Source organism: Syngnathus leptorhynchus, chromosome 2 (genome assembly GCF_054491065.1).
Source record: "Syngnathus leptorhynchus isolate UIUO chromosome 2, UIUO_Slep, whole genome shotgun sequence".
NCBI classification, from domain to species: Eukaryota; Metazoa; Chordata; class Actinopteri; order Syngnathiformes; family Syngnathidae; genus Syngnathus; species Syngnathus leptorhynchus.
The window spans coordinates 19,951,654-19,976,083 of record NC_141196.1 but is presented as its reverse complement, the minus strand read 5'-3'; the positions used below and the strand labels follow the sequence as shown (position 1 = coordinate 19,976,083).

The 24,430-nt window shown below is 39.2% G+C and overlaps 1 protein-coding gene across 5 annotated transcripts; it reads right to left on the bottom strand.

Annotated features, from left to right (window-relative positions):
- Window positions 1-1,828: 1,828 nt before the first annotated feature.
- Window positions 1,829-24,339, bottom strand: stag2b (STAG2 cohesin complex component b). Of its 5 annotated transcripts, none has more exons than XM_085900215.1 (34): window positions 24,184-24,339; window positions 22,202-22,330; window positions 22,042-22,123; window positions 21,013-21,156; window positions 20,798-20,894; window positions 20,022-20,098; window positions 19,652-19,856; window positions 19,351-19,502; window positions 18,240-18,313; window positions 18,045-18,168; window positions 16,881-16,979; window positions 16,628-16,707; window positions 16,352-16,459; window positions 15,816-15,927; window positions 15,612-15,729; window positions 15,412-15,515; window positions 14,601-14,693; window positions 14,444-14,533; window positions 12,797-13,000; window positions 11,797-11,867; window positions 11,605-11,692; window positions 11,430-11,510; window positions 11,268-11,360; window positions 10,938-11,112; window positions 9,561-9,700; window positions 9,323-9,424; window positions 8,384-8,532; window positions 8,022-8,150; window positions 7,648-7,874; window positions 6,929-7,151; window positions 6,274-6,381; window positions 6,048-6,174; window positions 4,348-4,425; window positions 1,829-3,605 (listed from the first exon to the last, which is right to left on the bottom strand). In XM_085900215.1, the coding sequence occupies exons 2-34, from the start codon at window positions 22,243-22,245 to the stop codon at window positions 3,582-3,584; spliced, it is 3,822 nt and encodes a 1,273-aa protein (XP_085756341.1). In that variant the 5' UTR covers window positions 22,246-22,330; window positions 24,184-24,339; the 3' UTR covers window positions 1,829-3,581. The 5 variants fall into 5 exon arrangements, with proteins under 5 accessions (XP_085756341.1, XP_085756331.1, XP_085756351.1 ...); XM_085900205.1 differs by having other exon boundaries at window positions 24,053-24,198; XM_085900225.1 differs by lacking the exon at window positions 24,184-24,339 and adding an exon at window positions 23,185-23,904.
- Between the last annotated feature and the right edge of the window lie 91 nt (window positions 24,340-24,430).

Below are 24,430 nucleotides of genomic sequence, written 5' to 3'. Positions count from 1 at the left end.
TATACGGCTAGTGTTGGGGCATAGGCATTAGTTTTGGCAATAATTAATGTTTACCCATTATTCCAAATCAAAATTCTACAATGGCTCTTTGTGTTTTATGGTTAATTAGTGGTTATCATATCTGCAGACTGCACAGTGTGGTGGGGCACCCTAACTTAGTTTGTTCCCAGTTTCCATCTCTTTTTTTTTTTTTCTGCAAACCAGGTTTTATCTGAGAAAATGACTGCCAACCCTATGTACACATGTAAAAATAAATAGCTGTGTTCGGTGTGGAAAGAAATACCTTTGGAAGTGCAATCAGCTGAGTTTGTGTCTGCGTTTTAATCTGAGCAGGTCCTGGTGAATGATTTTCCAGGATCAGCTGCTTTGCTTTTAGAAGTAGATTACAACCGGCACTCTCATTAATGATTTATTCACTGGATTCGACATTTTCTGGCTTTGCTTTCACGCACACTCTGGGAAGTCTCAGTCTGTGTGTTGAGAAGCTTCCGAGATTTGCCATTCAGCACATGAAAATAAAAGGTTGTCTTGAACATACTTTTCATGAAGTACGGTTCCAATAAGATGACTTTTGGCTGTGAAGTCACATGTGTGAAGCATGGGAGCCAGCCCTCCTTGACCCTCTTGAGGTCTTAACATGGTCTATGCTGATAGGCCTGTGGAGGACTGGAGGTTATCAGGAGTAAATAGAAGCCACTCAAGAGGCTCAGATTTAGGTCTGCAGCCACGTTACAATTCAACAAGCTCAATTTAGCACAACACTTGATTGTTGTATGATCAAATAAGTGAACAAGTGAAACTTGTTTTGCCGCAACAGCAAAGTAGTCATTTGAAAACTGGCTTGACAGTTTCAGCTACATGCACAACTGGTTTCACTTTTACACAAATGCCTATCACCATGGGGTGATAAGGATTTTACATATACACACTCATTACATATATAAACACATGCATATATTATATTTTATTATCCACACACACACACACAGACAGACAGACAGACAGACACACACACACATTACATATATAAACACATGCATATATGATATTTTATTACACACACACACACACACACACACACACACACACACACACACACACACACACACACACACACACACACACACACACACACACACACACACACACACACACACACACACACACACACACACACACACACACACACACACACACACACACACACACAGGCTAAGCATGGTACAGACAATCACAATATGAGACAAGTAAATATCACAGAATCTATCAACAGTTATTTTGTGTCTTTGATGGAACAGTGAGAACAACTCAAAATACCAAATGACATTTGAAAAATAGGACATCAGTATCATTTTAGGACTGTTAACTACAACTTGGTCTCCATTGCCCCCATGCGTTTTTAAAGTGAACTTCAGCGGGCTGGCTCAAGCGTTCTGTAACTCCGTCACATATATCAAACTCGTCACGATCCAAGAGCCATTGTAAATTAAATGAGAAAATGGGAAAGCCATACAAGATGTGTAGAAGTGTACTGAGAGATTCAGTATTTTTCTTCCATTTCTAGTTTTCTGTCTGATAATCTGAATACCATTTCAAAATGTAAGTATATTCAAAATTATTCACAGTTGAATAGACTGGTCTAGTTTATAGTTATGAATTAGTATGATTGTTGAAAAAATTAAATCAAACAATGAAAAGTGGCATCTCGAGCTTTTGCTTGATTCCCAGCTCAGAGTCACCCACGAAAACAAACCCAACGGCGATATTCATGGTTTGAAGTATATGTTTGGTTTGCAGTAAATTGAGTAAATATTTATGACAGCTGAAATTGTGTGTTGATTTTTATTCAAAAGTTACTGTCTCCAGACAAGTACAAATCAGAAAACAGAGTGACTGAAAGAGGGTAGGAGAATAAACAACTCAGGGTATAGGCAAGAGAAGAGTGCAGAACACAAAATAGCCCAAAAGAAATTAGAATTTGAATATATACACAATATCTAATAAGGATTTATACCAATAAAGTGGTAAGCAACAAATAATAAAACAGTACTTTTTTTCCTTAAAAGAATTTTCTTTTTACTTACATAAAATAATTAGGCAAAACACACGTTGACTGCTCATCTACTTGATCACATTACATTTGACCACCTCATGTTTCTAAGAAGCCAATTATCCACCCTTCAAACATGACCAATCTGCTGACATGGAAGATTAGCGTGAGAGAAGAAGCATGTTTAAGGCTTTAGCATGGAATGACTTTAAAAAAAAAACAAAAAAAAACTCAGTAGACAGAACAGTTCATGAAAAGTCATGTGTGACAAACATGTCAAAATCTAAGCTTTGTCTAGCTGCCACATCGCTGCTGAATAACTTGTGTTCAGTAATTTCTCATAGACAACCACATGTTTATTAACATCGGCAGTTCCTAAGTATATTCGTGACAGGACTCGAGCTGAGAAACTCTTAAAGCTGAATTTCATACGTTTTATCCAAACTAATTTACACATTAGGAAAAAAGGTAAAAACCCGAAGACATTATCAAGACAAAAGGAAGAAAACAAAATCAAAACGCAAAAATACAAATCTAAAAATCTTTCTTGCTGCATGAATTTACATGCTTTCAATTTTTCAGTTTCTTATACATTTCTTTCATTTGTGACTGAAGGTCGAAAATAAGAAAACCAAAGCACATATATAAAAATCAGCACCAATTCATATATATATTTTTTTATTTAAAATGTAGAGATACCCATTTTGACATGATGCTGCTAGATTCAGAAAGTGTGAGAGAGAGTGAGAGCAAAAAAAAAAAAAAACAATTTCAGTGGACCGGGCTACTTGTTGTTCAAGGGAACAATTCTCTTAGCAGATGGCCGGCAAGGAGCGGTCGGTCCAAAGCTCAGGTTAAGCTTCGAGACTTACATACTACTGGACTGTGGGACTCTTCACAGCATAAACAAGGATTGAGACTGATTCTACATGACATCTCACAATCTTAACCACCAGTGGTTATCAGGACCTCAAAGAGGAACTTAAGAGAAAGGAGGGCAAAGAAAGTACAAGAACAGAAAGACCTCCATCCACTTGGCTAACACGGTACAGGCAAGCTACTACAGTCTGTTTATAAATTACTACATCACACCTGGTAGTTAACTACAAATGTAAAAAGGGTTAGACAAAAAAATAAAAAATAAAACAGAATGTTCCTTAAGTTAAAACACACCAATCCATCCCTGCACTGGGAAAGAAAAGAAAAGAGGGGGAAAAAGCTATTATGGATTTTTCTTCTGACACGTATCGTCTTTAATAGGTTTGGAAGAAGCCTGTTTCACTATTTTGGAACAGGAAGATAATAACTAAGATTATAAAAGTATATATTTGAAGTCCTCTCTGAGCAAGCAACACTGAGTGTGGGTCATCATTGGTCCACATGGAGTACAAGCCAAAACGTTGTTTGTTTTTTTTTGTTGTAATTTTCACTTTTTCTTACAGAAAACACACTTGTTTTCGCATCTAAAATTCTCTTTAAATACAAAGCTCCTCTTCTCGTATCCCAGTTTCAAAATCATTTGGATATTAGTTTAAAACATAGACACTCCCAGGACCTAGAAGAGAGGGAAAAGAAATTTACTGAGACGACATCTCAAATGGAAGAAATTGTCAAGTGTTCAGACAGACTCAAAGACAAAACCAAACCATGCAATTGCATTTTAAATGAGGATTTGGCTATTATATCATTTAGGTGTTATGTGTTTTCACAAAATCAATTCCTTATGACCTGCTCGTTGCCCACATACCAAAAACGAAATTTTCAGTTTTGGACACTGGTCTTGACAAAAGACGTCACAAAATAGATACAAGCCAATTTTAAATGACGCTGGAATGATGTGTTTAAGGTAAATAAAAAGAGGATGATTTGCAAATCACGTTCAACCTATATTTAATATAATTAAACTACTTTGTATCAAAAAAAATATAACAACATTTCCATGAGAACTACACTGGCAAATAGTCATCTGTGGTATGCTGTCTTTTCATTCAACAAATATCAAATCAAACATGTTCATGAGAAATGTGAGTAATGAATCATTTGGAGTTGACACAAAGCACTCCTGAACATTGTTCAGGGCTCAGAGTTTGATGTCTGACCTGGATTTCAAGGCCAAGGGTAAAGGAATTTTGGCTACGGTGCAAACAGCTCAGATAACCGAGCTCGTACAAAGACCTTTCATAAGCCTCGTGTCAACGACTCCAATAAACCGTGGCCCAAGGTTTGTGTTGGAGTGAGTCAAGACTTGTTTATCAACATGCAAAGCATCAAACGTGTAAGCAGCGACTCGGCCTTACCGACTCATCCATAATAGAGGCAGGGTCAAAGTAGTCCGGCTTGAGTTCAGACCTCTCACGACGATTTTTAGATGGAGGCTAGAGGAAAGGAGGACAGTGTGATGAAAGGTGACTTTAGAGGGGAGGGTAAAAAAAAACAACAACACATTTCATAGACAGAGGTCACTCAGGTCGGTTTATGCATGTTAAAATGGGGAAATAGGTGGAGTGACTTGTGAAAATGACTGTAGTCCTTTTCTTGTGAAATCAACTTGACGTTTGGTATGCAGTGGAGACATATGTTTTGGATTACAGTTAGTTCTGGTTTTACACTCCATCATGCATGGTTTTGTGGAGCGGGTGTAAATTGTCAAATAAATTGGTCATGATGTTGCAACGCACTGTCAACACAATGTTTCATTAAACAACACACAGAGGGCCTTTTACGCCGAGCCAAAACAAAACTTTTGATGATTACAGTTCAGTTCTTTTCGCATTTGGAAACGACATTGAAAAATCAACACAAGATGCTCGATGGTAATTGTCGCAGGCCGAACAAATCAGTCTTCTCTGACTGACTAGATCCTCAAAAAGGATTTCAGCAAAGTTCTCGTGTCATCTGGGTCAAAGAAAGATGTCTGTTGGAACAAGTGCTGATGAAATAAATTAAATGGTTATGTTTGGGGAAACAGCTGCCAATGGAAAATGGGCAACTGTAGGATGTTGTTGGGGAACCTCAGATTTATGAGCGTTAAAATGCGACCGTAAAAGTTAGAAGCACATGCTGATACATTGGACCAGATGATGGGGGGAAAAAAAAAAACGGCATTCGTATTGCTCAATCACCACCACCGTAGTGACCTCGAAGGCCTGTCGCAGGCATTTTGTAATGGCGCTGCACATCAGCAGACTACAAATGTAAGAGCAATTAAGACCATGACTATCATGAGCTTGACTGAATTAGCTAATGACCTAACCAATTACGGGTGAACATAGTGTTTGAAAGCAAATGAAATAGAACACCTATAGTGTGATCATTCCAGAGGACCTGATGCAATTATCTGAATTGAGGCCATTACTAGCGCCTTGCATGAGACTGAAGGCAAAATTAAAAAAATAAATAAAGAGTAGCTCTACTTATAACTGGTTAAGTTGGATAGGGTTTGTTGCCTTCTGCGTAAATTTACAAACATTTGTTACATCGTCTCGTAGAACAGGATTGACCTTCACAGAATGGGAAAACCCACAACGAATATTTCTATTACGGTTAAGCATCGTTTCAATTTGGACGATTCCAGTTCTGATTCTTCAATTGGATTCCGGGTCCTAACGATTCTTAATTACAATTCTCAACAAAAAAAAGGAGTTCTTTTTTGACAAGATGTGTGAACTCTGTACTTAAAGCTGCACTCAGAGGGATTTTTAGTTTCCAATCGCTACTGCCACCTGCAAAAATTAAATTGAACACTCCCTCTTTTCCCGTACAAGGTTTTCCTCTTTTTATTAGCCTTCTCTTAAGAAACAGAGTGAACAAAGAAAGAGTGACCACTGCAGGCGACACAGCTGGGAAGGGCATGCCACACCCACCCGCACTGACATTTCGAAGGATTCCAGGAGAACTGGAATGATGGTGCCAGTTCCATTTAATGCCCAACCCTAATCTCTATAGGGTTGCTCTTACTTAAGGAGTGTGAAATCAATTAATGGAAAATGGTTCTCACCAGGTCAATGTCCATTGTATCAAAGTCCATGCCTTCATTGAGGTCATCCATGCGACCCTCAGATGACATCATCACATCTTCCACAATGGGCTCTTCATCTTCTTCCATGAGGCCGGTGCCGCGACGTCTGAACAATTGAATGTGGCCATTGAAATTGAATTTGTTTTTTGACTTTCAAGACATTAAAAGAACTCGGTGTCACCCTGCTGCTGGGTGGATTTCTTACATAGCATGCTGCAGATTGGTCCTGAGCTTGGCATAGTTCATGGCTCTTTCCTGCTGCTGACGAGCCTCTTCTTGCTGTCTCTGGGCCAGCATCCACGTCACTTGGGAACTAGACAAAATACATGAATTAGCTGTTGCTGTTCACCAACTAGCTAAAAATATAAGGTTGTTGTCTCACTGGCCAGAATTTAAAAAAACAAAAAACACCAACATCAGTCACTGCTTCCATAAACCATTTGGCAGGCTGTTGAGATTTACAGTCAAATTCTAATTCCACTCGCACAATGGGCACGCCAAACATATGGAGAATGAGTTTGGATCCGAGATGACATGCACTAAAGAACGAGACCATTATCAATAGGAATCAAGAACGCATGAAAGTGTTGAAGCTGCATATTAGCAATTAGTAAATATTACAAATAACAATTGTAAAATGACAGCACGGAGCAAAAAGTCAACATGTAGGAAAGCCTAATGTACAATCATTTTTTTTTAAATTACCGTAGCCTTCACAAGAGCTTAACTGCCGAAAGTTTTGTGTTCTGTTGTGTTAGACAGGTAAATACAGACTGATTAGATTTAATTTTCTGAATTTGGAACTAGTTCAATGACTGCAGCGAAACTTTGTACAAGTCGATACATGGAGTTCTCCATACTTGTAATCCATTGGGGTCTGGTGGTGCTGAGGTGTCTGTTGGTGGTGTTGTTGCGGGTGTTGGTGGGGCTGTGGCTGGTCGTGTGGGAGGGCGTAGACCCCCATGTAGCTGTCATCACGAACCCTTTTGGGGTCTCGCATGGCAGTGGAGGTGTGGTGGGGGGATGATAACATGACTGGGGTTTGAATGCCCTGCTGCCACACCTCACTGCTACTGCTTTCTTCTGGAAGGGAAGAAAATTCGTAAGACAAAGTACATACACACATGAAACATAAACACCGAGCGGTTCTATCTCTGTTACACAGACTTGCTTTGCACAGATGGCCCTCGGTCTTTGTGAACAATTCAATCAAAATTCTTGTGATGACAGCAACTTGATCCAAACTCCGCTACCGTCGCCACCTTGGATGATCCAGCACCATATTTTATTTTCTTGTTGTTGATGAAATGAGGTGGCAATTGTGATAATTAGACAGCTCCCAACCATCTGCTGTTTTATCTCTTTGCCCATCAACTTGCCGGAGCCAAGACGTTTGGAACGCGTTGGGACGGTTGGAAGACATTTTTGCTTTTCTGGGCTTCAACTGCTCTATTTCAGCCATCTATTAATCCATGCCACTCACACAAACGACTAGATTATACATAGTATACTAAAGTAACAGAAAAGTGGCACACTTGCTCTGAGTATTAAACACTAGAGATTCCCAAAGGCTTGCTACCTTCTGGAAGCTTTCGCTTTGCTGCAGAAGTTCCAGTTGAAGCAGCAGGAGCCTTCGTCTTTTTCGAACGTACAGATGAGCCTCTGCTGGAGTAACCACTCATCACTGACATGGTGTCGTCGTCACCACCGGCCTGTAGGGAATTCCTGTATGAAATGAGGGGGAGCCAGCAGTCCTCTCTTTGCAGTGCCATCTGGAACGTCATGAAACGCTCCAAGTACATGTGGCTGTGGGAAAATGGATAAGAGATTGGGATTCGACAAACAAATGCATGCAGACGCAAAAAAAAATCCAAAACTCAAGACAAGGCCCAATTTGAAAGATTTTTTTTTTTTTTAGGTTGTTGCCCTGACTAGGGCAGAAATCAAACTTACACAGTCCTCTTGTCTTGTCTCATCAGCTTTGAGGAGAATTCGCTGAGGATGTCTAAGAAGGCCAGGTTGAGAGGTGGGCCACCTTCTCCCTGGGGGCTTGGATCCTTAAAGGAAAACTCTATTCCATCCCTAGGAAACAAGCAAAGATGGACAAGAAAAATGAAAATTGAATGGCTTTATTGGCTTTACAATAGGAGATGTTTGCTACAAATGGACAAAATGATCATTGAAGCTTGACTACAAGTGTCAATCAGGTGGCAGTTTTATTGCACAAAATCTTACATTAGGATTTCAAGTTTGTTGCGCGTATAGATGTGGCGTTTGCAAGGTGTAAAGTGAAAAAAAACATGAGAAAGTCATACTTGTGTAGCATGGCGATGGCATCTCTGGTTTTCACTTGGTCAAGGCCAAAGGTTAGAGAAAACCGACGGGCCAACTCTTTGATTCCACAGAAGGCGGAGGAGGAGCGATCAAACCCATGGCCCAGTTCCGACAGCATTTCATTGAAAAGCTAACACAAACACAAAATGAAACGTTTGCATTAGCATTTACAACATGGCTCAAACAAATTGGAAGCTCTGCAATAAATTTAATGACTACAGTAGTCCCTCATTTATCGCGGATAATTGGTTCCAATAGGCAATATGTGAAAATCCGCAAAGTAGTGTCACCCTTTTTTTTTTAACATACACACATTGTTTGTGTATCAATAAGTGTATATTAAACCATATAAGTGCATATGTTATTATTAGAACATTAAATAATAGTTTCAAACATGTAAGTACTATATTAATACGTAGATAAATGACATACAGAAAATAATGTATAATATAAATGATACGTGTGTGTGTGCGTGTGACATGTATATGTAGCTAAAGTATACATGCAGTAAATACGTTTTTAGAACTCTTATAAAAACCTTTTATGAAAAAGCACAAGTGTACATTCTGTAAATGTTTTTAGAACTATTTTATTATTATAATGTTTTTTATAACAAGGTACAATACTGTAAATGTGGTTTTAGAACTCTTATTACTGTAACAACGTTTTTATTAAAAGGTACAAGTGTACGTACAGCAATTGTGTGGACACACACTGCCTTCTGCTGGCGTGTGGGCAACTTTCGTGCCATAATTCCTTCATTTAGAAGGTTTATTTTGAATTTGTGAATTTTTGAAGGGGGGGGAATCCACAATGTACTGAAGCCGTGATAATCGAACCACGATGTAGCGAGGGATTACTGTATTCATAAAAAAACAAAAATACAAAGAATATGAAACTGAGCAAAACTGAAGACTGACCTGCTGAAGGCTGAGGATGAGGGTTTTGGCACACTGAATTTTGTCAATTTGTCGGGTCTTGCTCATTGTTTCCTTTATGATGTCACCATAATCATTGTAATACTGTAAAAATAAACAGGAAAAAAAACTTTACATACAAATCGAAAAGGCCAAATAGTTGCAGAGCTAGTTTTCTGGGCTTGGTGCATGAATCATAGTGAAATAAATGATTATTTAGAGAGGAAAAAACCAAACGAACCCTCATGTACTGTTTGAAAATGTCAGCTCCGGTTTTCATTTCTACCACACAGTAGATGATCAATTTACAATAGCCAGCCAGGAGGTTTCTCCTTTTGTGTAACGCTTCAATTTTCACTGCCTCGTCATCCTGTTGGCCATCTGTAAATGGAAAACGACACAAATATTAGTCTTCATAATACACCTCTTGTTTTCTACAATGCTCAATTACCAGTTAACACACTGTAGCCCCATTTTTCTATCTGTTATGATAATCTATGGAGAGTCAACGCGTGAATCAAACTATAAAACATTTAGATAAATATTGTCAAATAAGATAACAAATTTCTTAGAAGTTATAAATGGATTTATTACGATGGTTTGTTCTTCTGTCGTGGCCAAATGATTTACGCTGCCTTTGAGTTTATACTTGATTCAGATGTGACCTTTTCTTCAGGCATTCCAGAAATTAATGGCAACTAGATGAAACTGAGGGAGGTCACAGTGACCTTGGTCTTTTCAAAATCTAATCAGGTCTTCCCTAATTCTTTGGAGAAATTCCTTGTAGGCAATCATACATATCACTTTCACAAGAATAGGATGTAAACAAAAGTTTAAACAAAATGCCTCTGGCCATGGCTGTTGCCAGCTAGTGAAAAGGCATGAAAACCTACAACTCACTTAGTGTCTTTGCTAAGGCCTGTTTGACCTTTAGACAAGACTGACCTAAAATCAGCCCAAAGGTTTTGCAAGGATTTCAAAAAGAGTTATGAGTGGATATTTGTATATGTATATATACATTCAAGTCAAAATTGACATTTACAAATAGACCATGCCGCTTGCAAACAGGACAACAGTATCTAATTCCACACACACCCCAACACCAAAATTAGGGCTGGAACAGAAATCAAATATCAATATGTACCCTGTGACGCTTTCAATAAAATATTCAAAAAAAGAAAAAAAAAACCTACATAACTTATACAAACACTGAATGAACGGTAACATATGTAACGATTAACTATACTGCTTTGCGGTAGCATCTTCTTTAAATTTCCAGTGCGCTGCTAAAGGAGCAACTTTGCATATTACAATGTAAACAAAAATAGTTAATACTTTCTTATTTCAAAATGTATTTCTTTAAAAAAATTATAATAATCAACAATGAGTGAATATATATATGAAATATTTATAATGTGAAACATTTTCAGCCAAAATTGCTCAGGCCTTCTAAGCACATTAAGTGTAAAAAGCTCTTTCTTTAATGTTTATATTGACCAGTTTGGACTTTTTCATAGTTACATTGACCTGTAATTTTAAGTATTCTGTTAAAATAACTTAAAAAAGCACATTGATTTCGACACACCGATCAGAGCAGTGGATGGACATGCAGCTGTACCTGTGCTATTGGTGTCATCATCTTGGTCTATGAAGACATGATTTAGGATGAAGGAGAGCAGTTCGGACTGGAGCGAGTCCTCTGAGGAATAAACTAAGGGCTCAAGGTGTTCCCTTCCTCCAGCCACCATCTGGTGGCTAAAAATGAGCAGGAGGTCACAAAGGATGGTGAATGCCTGCAGTGAGAAGAAAAGAAAAAGTAGTTACACATCCATGCATGAATATAGAGGAGCAGTCCTTGTTAAATATAACAAGGATTTCCTTATCAGTTAATTTGTAAAGGATTTTTCACCCTTTGAATACAAAGTGCTAATATGAGCTCAAATGTCACCTGTTCTTTAACAGCCGTGTTGACATTTGTGAGGTACCGTTGACACATCATACAAAAAGCCCTCATCTGTTTCCTCAAGGTAACCATGTCCTCCTGGAAAGTCAGACAGGTGTTTTAGCAGAACAGCCACGCTTCACAGAATTTGGGTGAGTCGGCTCTCACCTTTCGGGAGCTGCCTTCGGATAACTTGGCCAGCTGCCACAGGATCACATAGTGGGTACACTGCAGTGAATGGATAACGATCTGCTCAAAAGAGAAATTAACAAGAAAATTGTTAATACTCAATAAGTGAATTGAATTCTGAAGACAATTTATTTCCTAATGTTTTATAAATAACCTGCTCGGGCATATCTCCATTCTCTATGCCTGTGTTGAGCAACTTAAAGTTGCTGGTGAACAAGTCCCATCCAGAGAGATCATGTGCGCTGCAGGAAATATAACAAAGAAAATCAAAACATTTTTCACTCGCACACATCAACATGGACAAAACGTGGCAAAAAGCGGATTATCAATAGGAATAAATTCCTACTTGTGAAAAGCTGTGATTCTCTTTAGAGTCGACAAGACCTGATATGCATCGTCTTCGTCAGTATCTTCACCCTGGAAAGAAGAATTTAGTTGAGTAAACAATACTGGTGATGGTTCGGACAAAACCGCTGGGCGCATTTAGGCGCAATGTGCCGAGATCAGAAAAGTGAAGTCTCGTGCCCTGCGTGTCTCTTTAAGAAAAGGTCACATGACCGATTCAGCCCCAGATCGCTCATCACTTCCTGTCACTGAGGTGCCTAAAAAAGGATGACATCTTTTGAAACGCAATTGTTTCCCTTTACTGTGATAGGAAGCTTGAAAGACTAGAGGGGAAAGGATTCCCTCGTATTTTGATCTCCTATTGGTAAATAAGTTATTTGTTTTCATTTCCTTGTTTCATCCTGCTCCTCTAAGTTTCAGACGGTGCGCTGCAGTGTTATCTGTCCATATGGTCACATTATATCCATCATGGCACATAACTATATTTATATAGCATCAACAGAAATAAAGTTCAAAGTGCTCACTGTTCATATAAATTATTTTTCTTGTTGATAGTCTAGTAGTGCAATTTGGCATTGATACAGTGTAAGGGAGGTGATTGGGTGGTCAGTCCGCCTCGCAGAGCAAAGGTTGTGGGTTCGATTCTGGCTCTGGATTTTCTGTGTGGATTGTGCATTGTGGGTTTTCCCCGGGTCCTCTTATTTCCGCCCACAATTCAAACAAGGAATGTATGGAAGGTCAATTGAGCACTCTAAATTGTCTTTCGAGTTAAATTGCCGTATGAATGTTTGGTTATCTATATGTGTCCTGCACACCTGTGACCCTTGTGAGGATAAGTGGTCCAGAAAGCGTCTGGATTGTTTGTCAGTTTATTTTCTATTTCTCCTGTGGTTAATACACTCCACGGATATCCACGGTATGCACAAGAACAAAACTAAAATAACCTTTCTCCCCCAAAAACATGAGGATCATCAAGTCAAAAAAGAAACCTTGACTCTTACCTCTTGTAAAAAATCCTCCAGTAGCCTGTTGAACTTGTCCACCAGCTCATCCAGCAGCTGGGAGCGGGCAATGTCGACCCTGTTAAATATTGTGAACTCTTCATTGCAAAGAGCATGGTAGGTCTTGGAGCATGTCTCCAAAACTTCAGTGTCTGTGTGTTTCTCCACAATTTCCTTGATTTGGCGGAGCAAGGCTTCGAGATGCTGCAGTCAAAAGTAAACAAATATAGTCAGCAATAGCCCAAGACGTGGCACCTAACATAGTTGTACTGATTAAATGGCAATATTCATAAAGTACAATAACAACAAATTTCATTGGTAGGGGCCTTTTCATTCATTCAAGATCACCTAACAATAATCAAAAATAACTACAAGTCGGAATCTCGTGAATAATGATGAACTGTAAAAGATGGAGTATATATAAATTGGCAATGAGATACGGGCAACACAAAGCTCCCGAGAAGACATGAGTGGCAAAAAATACTGAAAAGGGCAACACCAAGATTTCATCAACAATAGCCCGGTGTCCTCTTGTGGCCGGAAGAAGCAGCGTAGGTGTCAAACCCAAGGCACGGGGGCCAGATACGGCCCGCCACATCATTTAATACATCATTTAATGTAGCCCGCAAAGACAAATTGTGTATCAACTTCATGTGTTAATACTAAAATTACAAATAGTCTTTCCTCCAATTTTTTCATTGCCATTCATCTTTTTTAAATATTTGAACAGTTTTTACTTGTCTCTGATTCCAAAACTAGTTAACTTTTTACTAATCATGTGTAGCCTATAGTGTATATGGAAGACGCTGACAGTTATAATGGCCTTCTGAAGGAAACAGCCCGTGATAAAAATTTGTTGGATAGCCCTGCTCTTTTATGCAGCAGCTCCATTTCCTTCGTTAAGAGCCAAATCAACTTTAACTTAAAAGCGGCATCATATGCATTTCTTTTGTCCCCAATAATGAGACTTTGTGTATAAAAGCTTCCTTTCTCCAGTAATGTCCGTCTTGATCTTGTTCATGTCAATTTGCCTGGTGGCCGGACACGCAATCAACACACCACTCTTCTCTGTGGTGACCGTGAGTCTGGTCACAAATCCCTCCGCCAAGCAAAGCAGTCCCGCGGTCCACAACCTTTTTACTAACGAGTGTATAAATCTATTCGACATCACCTTGAAAGACGTGATGACTTGCTATAGGAGTAGGCGCTTGAGAGACGAGGAGTGGGAGGGGGAGAATCATGCACCGTGCTTCATTTCTACATTCGCTACACCCGCTTCTGACTACCCTCGCCGCTTTTAGCACTAGCTTTATTAGGAGACATGATTGACTACAAAAACTACGGACAAACTACGAACGAACTTGTCAATATGCTAATGAGCGCGAGGACAAATACAGGAAGTGGTCGAGCGAAGTGTAGAGACACACACACACGTCACAATGTCAATAGACACGCTGATGTCAAATTTGGTTCATAAGTGGAGGCAAAAAAAATCTCGAGGCTCTGTTTTATATTTTAAAACATTCGTAAGTATAGGTGTTCATAAGTAGAGGTTTCACTGTAATGTAATATAGAACATTTTGGCATACAGACATCCACAGTGGTGCATTAAATGTTATAATAGGAATCGAAGAACATTTGGCTGACCTTCTCCAGACGTCCTGTGGTGTAAATTTCCAGATCAAAGAACTGAGGAAGCTGCAACAAGTTGGTCACTTTCTCTGCATCCACAGCATACTGTTGGGCAAACATGAAGCTACATGTTATAACCTACACAAAACAAAGTATCTAAGTAATGACGTGCCTTGGCCAGTAGAGGGGGCAAAGCCACAGCAAAGAGCTCTGTCATTCTGGTTCTGTCATCAAGCTGAGTCTTCTTTTCTTTAGCTGTCATCACCTGAAACACAATTGGAAATCAAAAACCTTTGTGCTATACCAAAGGCACCGTATTGACTTAAAAAAAAAATAGCAACTAGAAATACATGGTGCTAGAAAACCGCAACTTTTCATGGAACAACTACATGGAACAGCCTCTGTTTAGACATTAGAAGGAGTTATCTGGCACCAGTAACAGTAATCAGTTACAATATACTGTACATTGTGATAAACTTCGAAGAGATGCCACATAACAGACTGATACAAAAAAAAAAAAAACATTTCCAATAGTACTTTTGATACATACATTTTCCCCAAAAAACAAGAACAGATATTTTGGGGGGGAAATACCTTAATACCCCAATACATAAATTTTCCTTAAAACTGTATGAAATTAATGGCAATGTTCTATTCTAATTACTAGTTCCTGATTATAAAACGGCCAATTCCATGAAAAAAATATTTTTAATATCTTATGATTACCTAACAAGGGCCAAGGGAAAAAAATATAGTTTGCTGTGGATTAAGACGTTTTTGTTTTAATCATGATATAACTCTGACGCAGATAAACCTTGAGAGGGTGTTTTTTTTTTTTTAAACAGCCATGAGATGTTGAAGCCTTTGATCATGTAAGCTTTAAGGTGACCATCTTCCATACTATAAAAAAAAAAAAAACGACTGCAACGTGGCAAAATCTTATGTAAAAATTTACGTACATCTCAATCTACTGTGCGACTTACCCGCTTTCCGGTGCCTCTTCCCACAGGGGGGTGACATTCAGCAGCCTGGCGTACAGTGCACAGCATAATTTCAATCAAAGCTGTCTCTTGTCTATCTGAAAGAGCTGCATGACACAAAGAAAAAAAAATTCCAGTTAATAAATAAAGACAATTCCGTCAAGCCACATCAGTAACATGTGACCGTGAGGTTTTTGTCATACCTTCCTCTCCTGGCAATGGGTCATCTAACAGTAAACTGATCATACAGTCCCAGTCCTTCAATAACTCAGGACCACAATCCCAGAGAGAGTCCACCAAGTAGGCTGCATGTTCATGGAGCTAGGAATATTGCCACAAAGTATGGGTGAATAATTTGATAGTTTGCATGCAGTCAATTACGAGCAACTGAAATAAAACGCGTGTACCTCACTCTCCAGGAAGAAGAAGACAGTGGTCTTGATGAGGTTGGCATTGGGACTTTGTCTGCCTCTCCTTTTAGGGGCGCCTTCCTCTTCTGGTTCCCTCTGGCTAAACAATCTGTGAAAACAAAATTATTTGGTAACATAAATCATTTCGTCACAAAAAATCGTTTTGTTCAATTAATGTCACCGTTATTATACGCAAATTAAATTCACAATAACTAAACCACAAGTGTAAATTCCACTGTGTTTGTAGTTTTTGAATGTTGTAACTTGTACCGAGTGGGGAAACTTGGTGAATTCCTGTATTATCATAGGTCACTAAACCCTTTAAACGTCTGTGCAATCCAAATTTAGTTATTAAAGAGGTCATAAACTGTTCATGTAAACATAGCAGGCATACAAAATGAAATACTGGTGAATTCCATGTATCCTGGTAGGTAGGATACAATAAAACCGAAGACACGGCTAAGACACGCCCAACATGGAACATAAGCTCGGCGGTGAAAAGCTCAACTCTGTTAAAGTCAAGTCTGACATACTTTTTGTAGAGAAATTCTCCCGCTGCAACAGCAACAGGCCTGTGTGCTGAGTATACTAGATGATAGACACTCTCACAATCCTCGGGAGTCAACACCTCATCTGTACTACTGCAGAAACAAACAAACAAACAAAAGAGCCATTCAAGTAAAAAGTACAAACGGAAATGTATGCATGGGTACGTGCATGCATGTATGGTGAGTTTCCATTGAGGAAATTATTTTTCACTAATAAATGGAGTGTTTCGAGTCCGGGACAACATTTTATAACGTACGTACTTCAAAACTAAAGTGAGCAATTTAATTGCTTGTACTGCAACATCATACTCCTTATCAAGGGTCATGGAGACAATGCGGTCCTGCGGAAAAACAACAGGGAAGAAAAAATGATCAGACTTATCAGTACAAGTGAAACATCTGAGAAGAACTCATTGTCAGTAGTGTCCATGTCAATACCAACTAGTAAGCTTTTAATCAAATATGTAATTCGTGTAAATTTGGTTTTGTAAAATAACCAGCAGATGGCGCTGACCTTGAAGCGACTGGTGAAGAGTTCCAGTCTTGCATTAAGCTCTCTGTTGTAGTACAGCCCCTGGAGAGCTGTCAAACACTTGAGTCGTACCTCACCTTGCTAAAATCAAGAATTGGAAAAAAAGAAAGAATATGTATTTGATAACCACGTACATTCACATCAAACAAATGACAGTTCTGAGGAACCTTCTGGCCAAGATAAAGAAAAAAAAAAAAGAAACAAAACCGCTTTTACTTGAAATATTTGAAAACATCCAATCACGCTGTTAAAAAAAAATATTGTTTCATTAATGAATGACCTACCGTACCACTAAATACGGGATTTAAGGCTATGGTTTTGTAGCCATTTTTGTGGGTGAAGATGTGTGGTCTGGTCACTTCATAATGTGAATATCGCAGCAATGTTTTAATTCCTAACCTAATGCAGCGGTCAGATCGAACAGGAATAGAGTGTTTCTGGCGGCGTGTTCGCCCGTTTGGGCGGTGTTCGGCATTACAGATGAAGCGAAAATGTTGCTTCTTCTTCAAATTGGCTGGGGCCTACAATAGTTAACACTTTTGGTGTCATCGCGTGGCTGATCCGAGTCAAGAACGTACTTACTACATCACACGCAGTGCAAGCACAGGCAGCGTGGTGAGAAAAGTAAAAAGAATGCAGGGAAATATCACTTGCGAGCACCATGGGGTAAGAAACACAGCTAGCTTGCACCAAAAAGGAGCAGGCTTGGAGAATGGGGAGCGAGAGGAAGTTGGCATGTGTGGTGAGTGTATTGACTTGTTTACAGCTGTTGACCTGTCAACAAAGCTAGCATTCAGCAGCACAGGTACTATTGTTCAGTTCAGGACATTACAAACGCATCACAATTGCACCAAACTGTGTCCTAAAATCCAAGGTGCAGACTGTACCGTAGATTTACTGTAACGCTCAAGCCCTAGTTTCAATGTGGTATGACTTTTTAGATCTGGAAGAACAATAGAAATTAGTAGATTTTTATTTTGGTGGCTAAAAGAGATTTCTACATAAGCATCCCTGACAGCAGTCCAAGAGAGAGAAATGTTTGATTTGACAGAAGCATTAAAGGGGACAATGCCTTTGTTCAGCAAAAGAAAGAAGAACATGGTGTAGAAAAATCTGAAGCTAAAGTTACTTTCTGAGCTAACCCACCTTATCGTGCATGGTCCATCCCACATACTTGAGATAACTGTCGTTAAGGAAGGCATCACTATAGAGCTTCATCCAAACTCCAATCTCTTCTATACAGATGGCTCTGATTTCTGCTATTGAATCACTGTTGAAACAATATAATTATCGGTAAAAAGACAATACAACAAATATGCTATGCACAGGAAAAAAACATACCGATAACGATGTACAAAGACTCCTTTGAATATTGCATTCATCATGTTTTCAATCTCATCCTGATTTTCTTGGAGCTGAAATAGAAACAAAGTAAATTACTCGATCTTGTCTGGAAAAAAAACAAAGCACCGGCATGCAGGAGGTTGCATGCACAAGGTTAAGATTTTCTTTGTAAAGATCAAGTTTGTGTCAACCTGATGTGACTTGCCAAAAGCGCCAATTGTTTAAAGTGTCCAAAGAACATTCTCCCACAAGCTTTGTGGAATGACACTTCAGTGTTGTCAGTTATTTCAGTAACCATTGCGGGGTTTCATTTCCTTTGGACAAAAGAGTACTATCAATATTGCCCATGCGTTTAAGTGGGAGCCAAATATGCCAGCAGGCTGTAGTAAAGTGATACAGTGAAAGGCAGATGGAAGGCATCTTGCTGGGCTATAACCCAATTGACAGATGACACGAGTTGAATAACACCAGGTATGAACGTGCAGACATTTGGACCTCCGACATCACGATTAGAGTGCCAAAAATGGAAGGCACATATTCCATATGGAAAAAAAAAAAAAGTGTTTCACACTAGATAACTGTTATGCATGTCAGTCAAAGCATAAATGCCTCAAATGACTCTGCCAAAATGCTGTATCTTTATTCTAACCATTGCTTCCTAGGGAAATTCTGTCATGGATTTAAGGGGCAGGATACAATAATAACACTGCCAGCGTTTGGGACGTGAGGGAAGTTGCTACAATGTGTGAAAAAAAATAAGAATAATACTGCTGCAGAATTCCTCTCCAACCCTCAACCCATAAGACACATTCATCTCTGCAGTTTCCATTAAAAACACATGAGGGCACTGCAGAGATACGACACTTAAATAAATTCCATCCATCCAACCCTAACCCACTCATCCATCCATCCATCCATTCATTCATCTGGCAAACAATAACAAAAGGGCTGAATAATAATTCGTACAACTGATGGCAAACATCGAATGACATGTCACTGTCAAAGTATATGGGAAAAATATTGTGGCAGTTGGCCTTTCTGTTAATGATAACTGAAAATTAACTACACTATTCCAAATTTATATTTGTACAAATGACAGTGACAATACCTCTTTACGTTTCTGCAAGAGGAGCTCCAGTCTGTCATTGGCCCTTTTAGCGACCATTTTATTCCTCTCTGCCTCGTATTGTCGCTGGGTGTTGTCCATGTTAATGCTCAAGTTTAGAGCTACATTCACCAGGGCTGTCATCAGCTTCATTGCTATTGAAAAAGACACAGTACCAAAAAGGGTGATTTTCAGAACCAAAGTAACAATGCAATTTGAAAGTAGTTGTCCTACAAAGCAGTACTATAATGGTGCAACATGCAGCAGCCCTTCTATTCAATTTCAAACAGTGAGAGAATCTTACCTGCCAGTGTAGATGTGTGTCTGAAGGCTCTGACTTGAGAGTCTGATAGTCCGGTGAGAAGCGAGATAACTGTGTCCATCATATATTCATCGTAGATGATACTGTATTGACACTGCCGCACTAGGACTGAAATGAATTCACAAAAACTTGACTTGAACTTCTTCCACAGGGGCCCCGCTATAGTAAGAGGGTAGTCGCCACTGTCCTACAAAATCCACAGAGGACAAGAGAAGCGTTATTACCAAGAGGTGCTCCTGGAGGTGTTCTCAATTTCGTGCCATCAAATAGTATGTGCAAAACTCATTGGTTCTATGCAAATATCAAACATGTACAAAATGTACATTATACAGGAAGGGTGAAAATAAATTACCTCATCAAATTCCTCAGTCATTCGTCTGATAATTTCGGAGTTCTGCATGTTGCGGAACATCTCTCCACTAACAACGCCTGTTCAATAGGGGAAAAAACATTGCATTATCTAATGCGACATTCAAACGAGAAACATGAGAGTAGTAGATTAAGACTTTGTACATAGTAAGACCCGAACAATATAATTTTTTGGCAAGGGAAAAAAAAAAAATACTAAAAAAATAAAATTAATCAATCAGAAAAATGTAAGCCATGAATTTGTTTTTTTCCTTTCTAATATAAGTCAATTCTACACAGATATTTATTATTCGCAGGACAGTTAGGAAACCTTTCCTCACTAATAGCGGAGGTCAACTGTAAATATATATATTATTTTTTTTTTATCATGTAGGTTCCCACAATGCATTGTGTGTTGCAATACATTATTTAATGAAGCCATAAGAACATTTATCATTGTCATAGTATATATGTTTGTATTACCAGTAGATGAATGGACATGGAGTTATGGTTTAGATTTATAAGAAATAATGAGACTTGTGTTACTTGTGTACAACTGCTGTAAATGGTTTGACTACATAAAGGTAAAAATATTTTTAGCCGATATTTGAAGGCACACAAAATGGGAATATGGTCCAAAGAACACCGTGACCTGCATTCTGCACACAAAATCTTTAACGACATTCAATATATCCAAGTAGGATAACAGCAAAGCTTGGAGCAGTTAAGGGTTCACCAGCATTTGTAAAGCACTCAAATAGCACTTAATATTTAACATACCTTTACAGCCTGAGCACTGGATGAAGAAGTTGATGAGATCAAGCAGCGCAACATCTCGGTCATGTTTGTAAGACTCAATCCAGTCATCAACAACAGACTGTAAAGTACAACCATAATTCCATAAATATGAGAGAAAAAAAAATCATTTGATGTGCTTTTTTGGGGGGGTTGATTTTAAAATGCAACATCAGCGTTTACGATTAAACATATCCCACCTGCATGGCACTTCGCCCAAGCTTAACCACCTCAAACAGCATCATGTTTTCCATGCCATTCTCCTGGTGGTGGCCATTTATCCGACCCGGCCCCTTTGGCCCCTTGCTTTTGTCTCCTGCTGGTTTCTTCCCCTTCTTTCCACCCTGAAAAAACAAAACAAAAAAACAATCGCATTAGGGAAGCATGAAACACTCTTTCCGACAATGATTGCTCTTAAACAATAAGGTCATGTCAAGCTCAGAGATTGTGCAGTATTTACTAAAGTAAGGGTATTCTGGTTGTGTTGTTAACATCTTGACACCCATTTGAGGACATACAACCAAACACTTTAACAGTTCTGTTTATTAAGTTCACGTGTCAATGCCTGGATGTTTGATTCAATAGCGATATTTTTTTTGTATTGTCAGTTTTCATTCGCAATTTTGGTTACACATCACGGCATTTTCTACATCTACTTAACACAAGAAGATGCCCAAAATGCACATTCATAACAACACGGGAGTCAATAATAACAAATCAAAATAATCCCATATTGACTCATTTGACCTAGACCTGGTCATTTGGAAGAAGCCTGATTACAAACTGAAATAATTCAATTTTGTGGATGTGTTTTTTTTTTAGCAGATAAAAAGTTTGAATTGTATCGTTTGAACCTTGTAGTATAAACACAGCTCAATCTGCAACATAAAATACATAAATTATGTGTTGCAAAGATGCAGTAGCCATATAGTGTTGTTGTGTACATAATATTAATGCACCGTGGCCTAAAACGCATGCTTGGAGGCCAAACAGGTAAGGAAACACTTATTATCTCATTAGCCACAAAAAAAAAAAAGCTGATTGGCTTTTCTGATCAGCCAATATGGAAGCCTTCAATCAAAAGACTTTGAACAACAGTGCAGCTAGATGGCGGCACAAACTAGTTTATTACTATATGTCTATTATATTGTCTACATTGTCATGAAAATTCATCATTTCAAAAGTGTGTTAGTTCCAATCGCGATAGAAGCCAACACTGCTTTACATACCTTTCCTTTAACTGGATTTGAACTCCTCCCATCTGGATCTTCAGAAAAATCTGTGTCTGAAGAAAATTGTGTGTCTGTGTCCCTAGTAATGAGAAAATTAATGAGTGCTTGGTTCGAACTAAAGCAAACTAACAGCACCAAAATTACAAGGAGCACTTACTGAGCATAGGGGAAGTCTGCTGGTATTTCTGGTGCTGCTATCATTTCTCTAACATCTTCTGGATAACTTCCAATGTATGACTGTCTTGTAATGCTCAGTAAACACAGGACACGGAAGCTTGCATGAAACCTGGATTGAGATATCAAATTAGAAAAGCAATTGTATGAAAAAAAACAAAAACGATGAAAAATGTTTTTTCTTGCTTCACATGGTAACAGTGGGCGGTACAGATGCTTTTGTAGCACTCAGCACTCAAAGCATTGGTTCCCTCTTCCTCATCCCCCTTGCTTTACAGTCATTGGAGTCATTCCTCACTGGCCATATATGGACGTGCTCTGTCCGCCCCAACACTACTTCAACCAATCAAAACGCGTTACCAACATCAACAAGATACTGCAGGACACAACTACTGCTGTGTGTACTGTATGGGAAAGTGTCACATACATACAAGGGAATATTGAGAAAGCAATTTAAAAAAATAAAATAAAAAAAATCATCTTGCCTATTTTCCCCCTAAATAATATAATTACACACATTTACTAGTGTTAATGTGCCACATCGTGCATCCTACAACATATAACGACATGCCGTTATTGTAGAAGATAGGGTTTTAAATAAATCGATCAATCAATAAATAATGTATAGTAAAACAGCCCTGTCGCTGCTTACAATCTCCCGTATTTGTCACGATGGTGTGGACGTGTCAACGATTATAATGCAGGTAAAAAATAGGTACCAGAAACAACTACAAGAATCTGCTGTTTTGTTTGCAATGTAACAAGGCATTGCTTGATAAAGTAATTCGGTTTGTCATCTGAAAACATGATTCATGTGTCCATTTGGCGAGTTACTGCGTTAATATTACATGACAAGATGACGGGATTCAATGGGTGTTGACTGAAAAAGTGGCGCCAAATCGCTCAGTGTATCTCATAAACTTGCCACCGCGAAGCTAAGGGCGAAGATCGTGGATAGAAACGAACCGTAAGCTCCATATTGAAGAGTTCTCAAGTCAACGCAGCAGCACACAGATACCCGCGTTCACTCCAATCGAGCCGACGTGACTACGCTCTTCGTCGGTTCCTGTCAAAATTGACACCGGTGCGCGAATGGTGCTAGCGGCGCTAGCAACCGTGAATTTTGGAGCTCTCGAGAGTTGAAATGCACAAACAAGTGCTTTATCCCTACGCGTAAAAGTCGAATTTGAATTTACACGCAAGCTGTTACGGGAACTGGTCCGCGTTTGTTACCGCTATTGGAGGGCGACCATAATAATACAACGACGCAAGCTCGACGGTGCAATCACATGCTAATATTAGCGAGACTGGCGTTAGAAGCGAACGCCATCCAGTGACCTGTTTTTCGCCAGTAAACTACGCTTATGCCCCAGGCTCAGTTTTGATGCCAGGAACAACAATTATTACGATTCATTTAACGGACACGATAAACTCCCGATTGGTCAACCATGCTAACCGAACGTGCTAACGTTCCCTAAAAAAAACATCACGTCCTTGCGTCCTCCATCTTGCCTCGGGAGTTTCAGGACCGTATTGCATAAGCAACAAACACTGTTTACAATTATTGTGAAGTGCAACCAAGTCCATCAAAACCACAAAACATTTTGTTGTGTTTTGACCGACATATTCTGCGTCGTTGTGGTAGGAATTGAGAGCACTGGGTCGCCACCAACCAGAGTAGCGCTAGCTTCTCTCAGCGGAGCTAACGAGGCGACTTGGCTGAGCAGGCAGACATACGCGCTCAAGGCTTCAACTAGCCTGGCTAGCAAGCAGCTAGCAAAATACAAATCAACTAAGTTCCACATAGCTTTCCGCCATTTTACAGCTAACTTACCTTGCTGAGAAATAATAGTTCCTGCTAATCCCGAACTTGAACTACTTCGACAAGCCTCGTCCGAATCTCACTCTAAATTCAGTAAAGAGTTTAAAAGTCGCGGTCAGAGGAGGTTTCGAACGTTCTCTCACCCGCTTGCTCCGTACTTCAATTTGTTGTTTCGACGACCTGGGAGGAGGAAATCCTAGTACAGCGCTACCACCTAGCGGCCACACGATCGTCGCTCGACGATTCGACACCCAGCGGCCATTGCTCAGTATTGCACGTCACAATGTTTACTGTACTTGATCGACACCAATTTGCACTTTCCCTTTATCAACTCAAACATCTCGAAATTCTGTGACTCCATGTATGCATGTTTAAAGTTGGTAGTTATTT

What these genes read in the sequence shown, in the direction of transcription:
- stag2b (XM_085900188.1), bottom strand. An exon ending in GGAGAATTTCTCTACAAAAA is followed by an intron (nt 15,928 to 16,351) that starts GTATGTCAGACT and finishes TTGTTTTCACAG; the next exon opens with ATTGTTTAGCCAGAGGGAAC. An exon ending in TGATGACACCAATAGCACAG is followed by an intron (nt 9,701 to 10,937) that starts GTACAGCTGCAT and finishes TTCCATTTACAG; the next exon opens with ATGGCCAACAGGATGACGAG.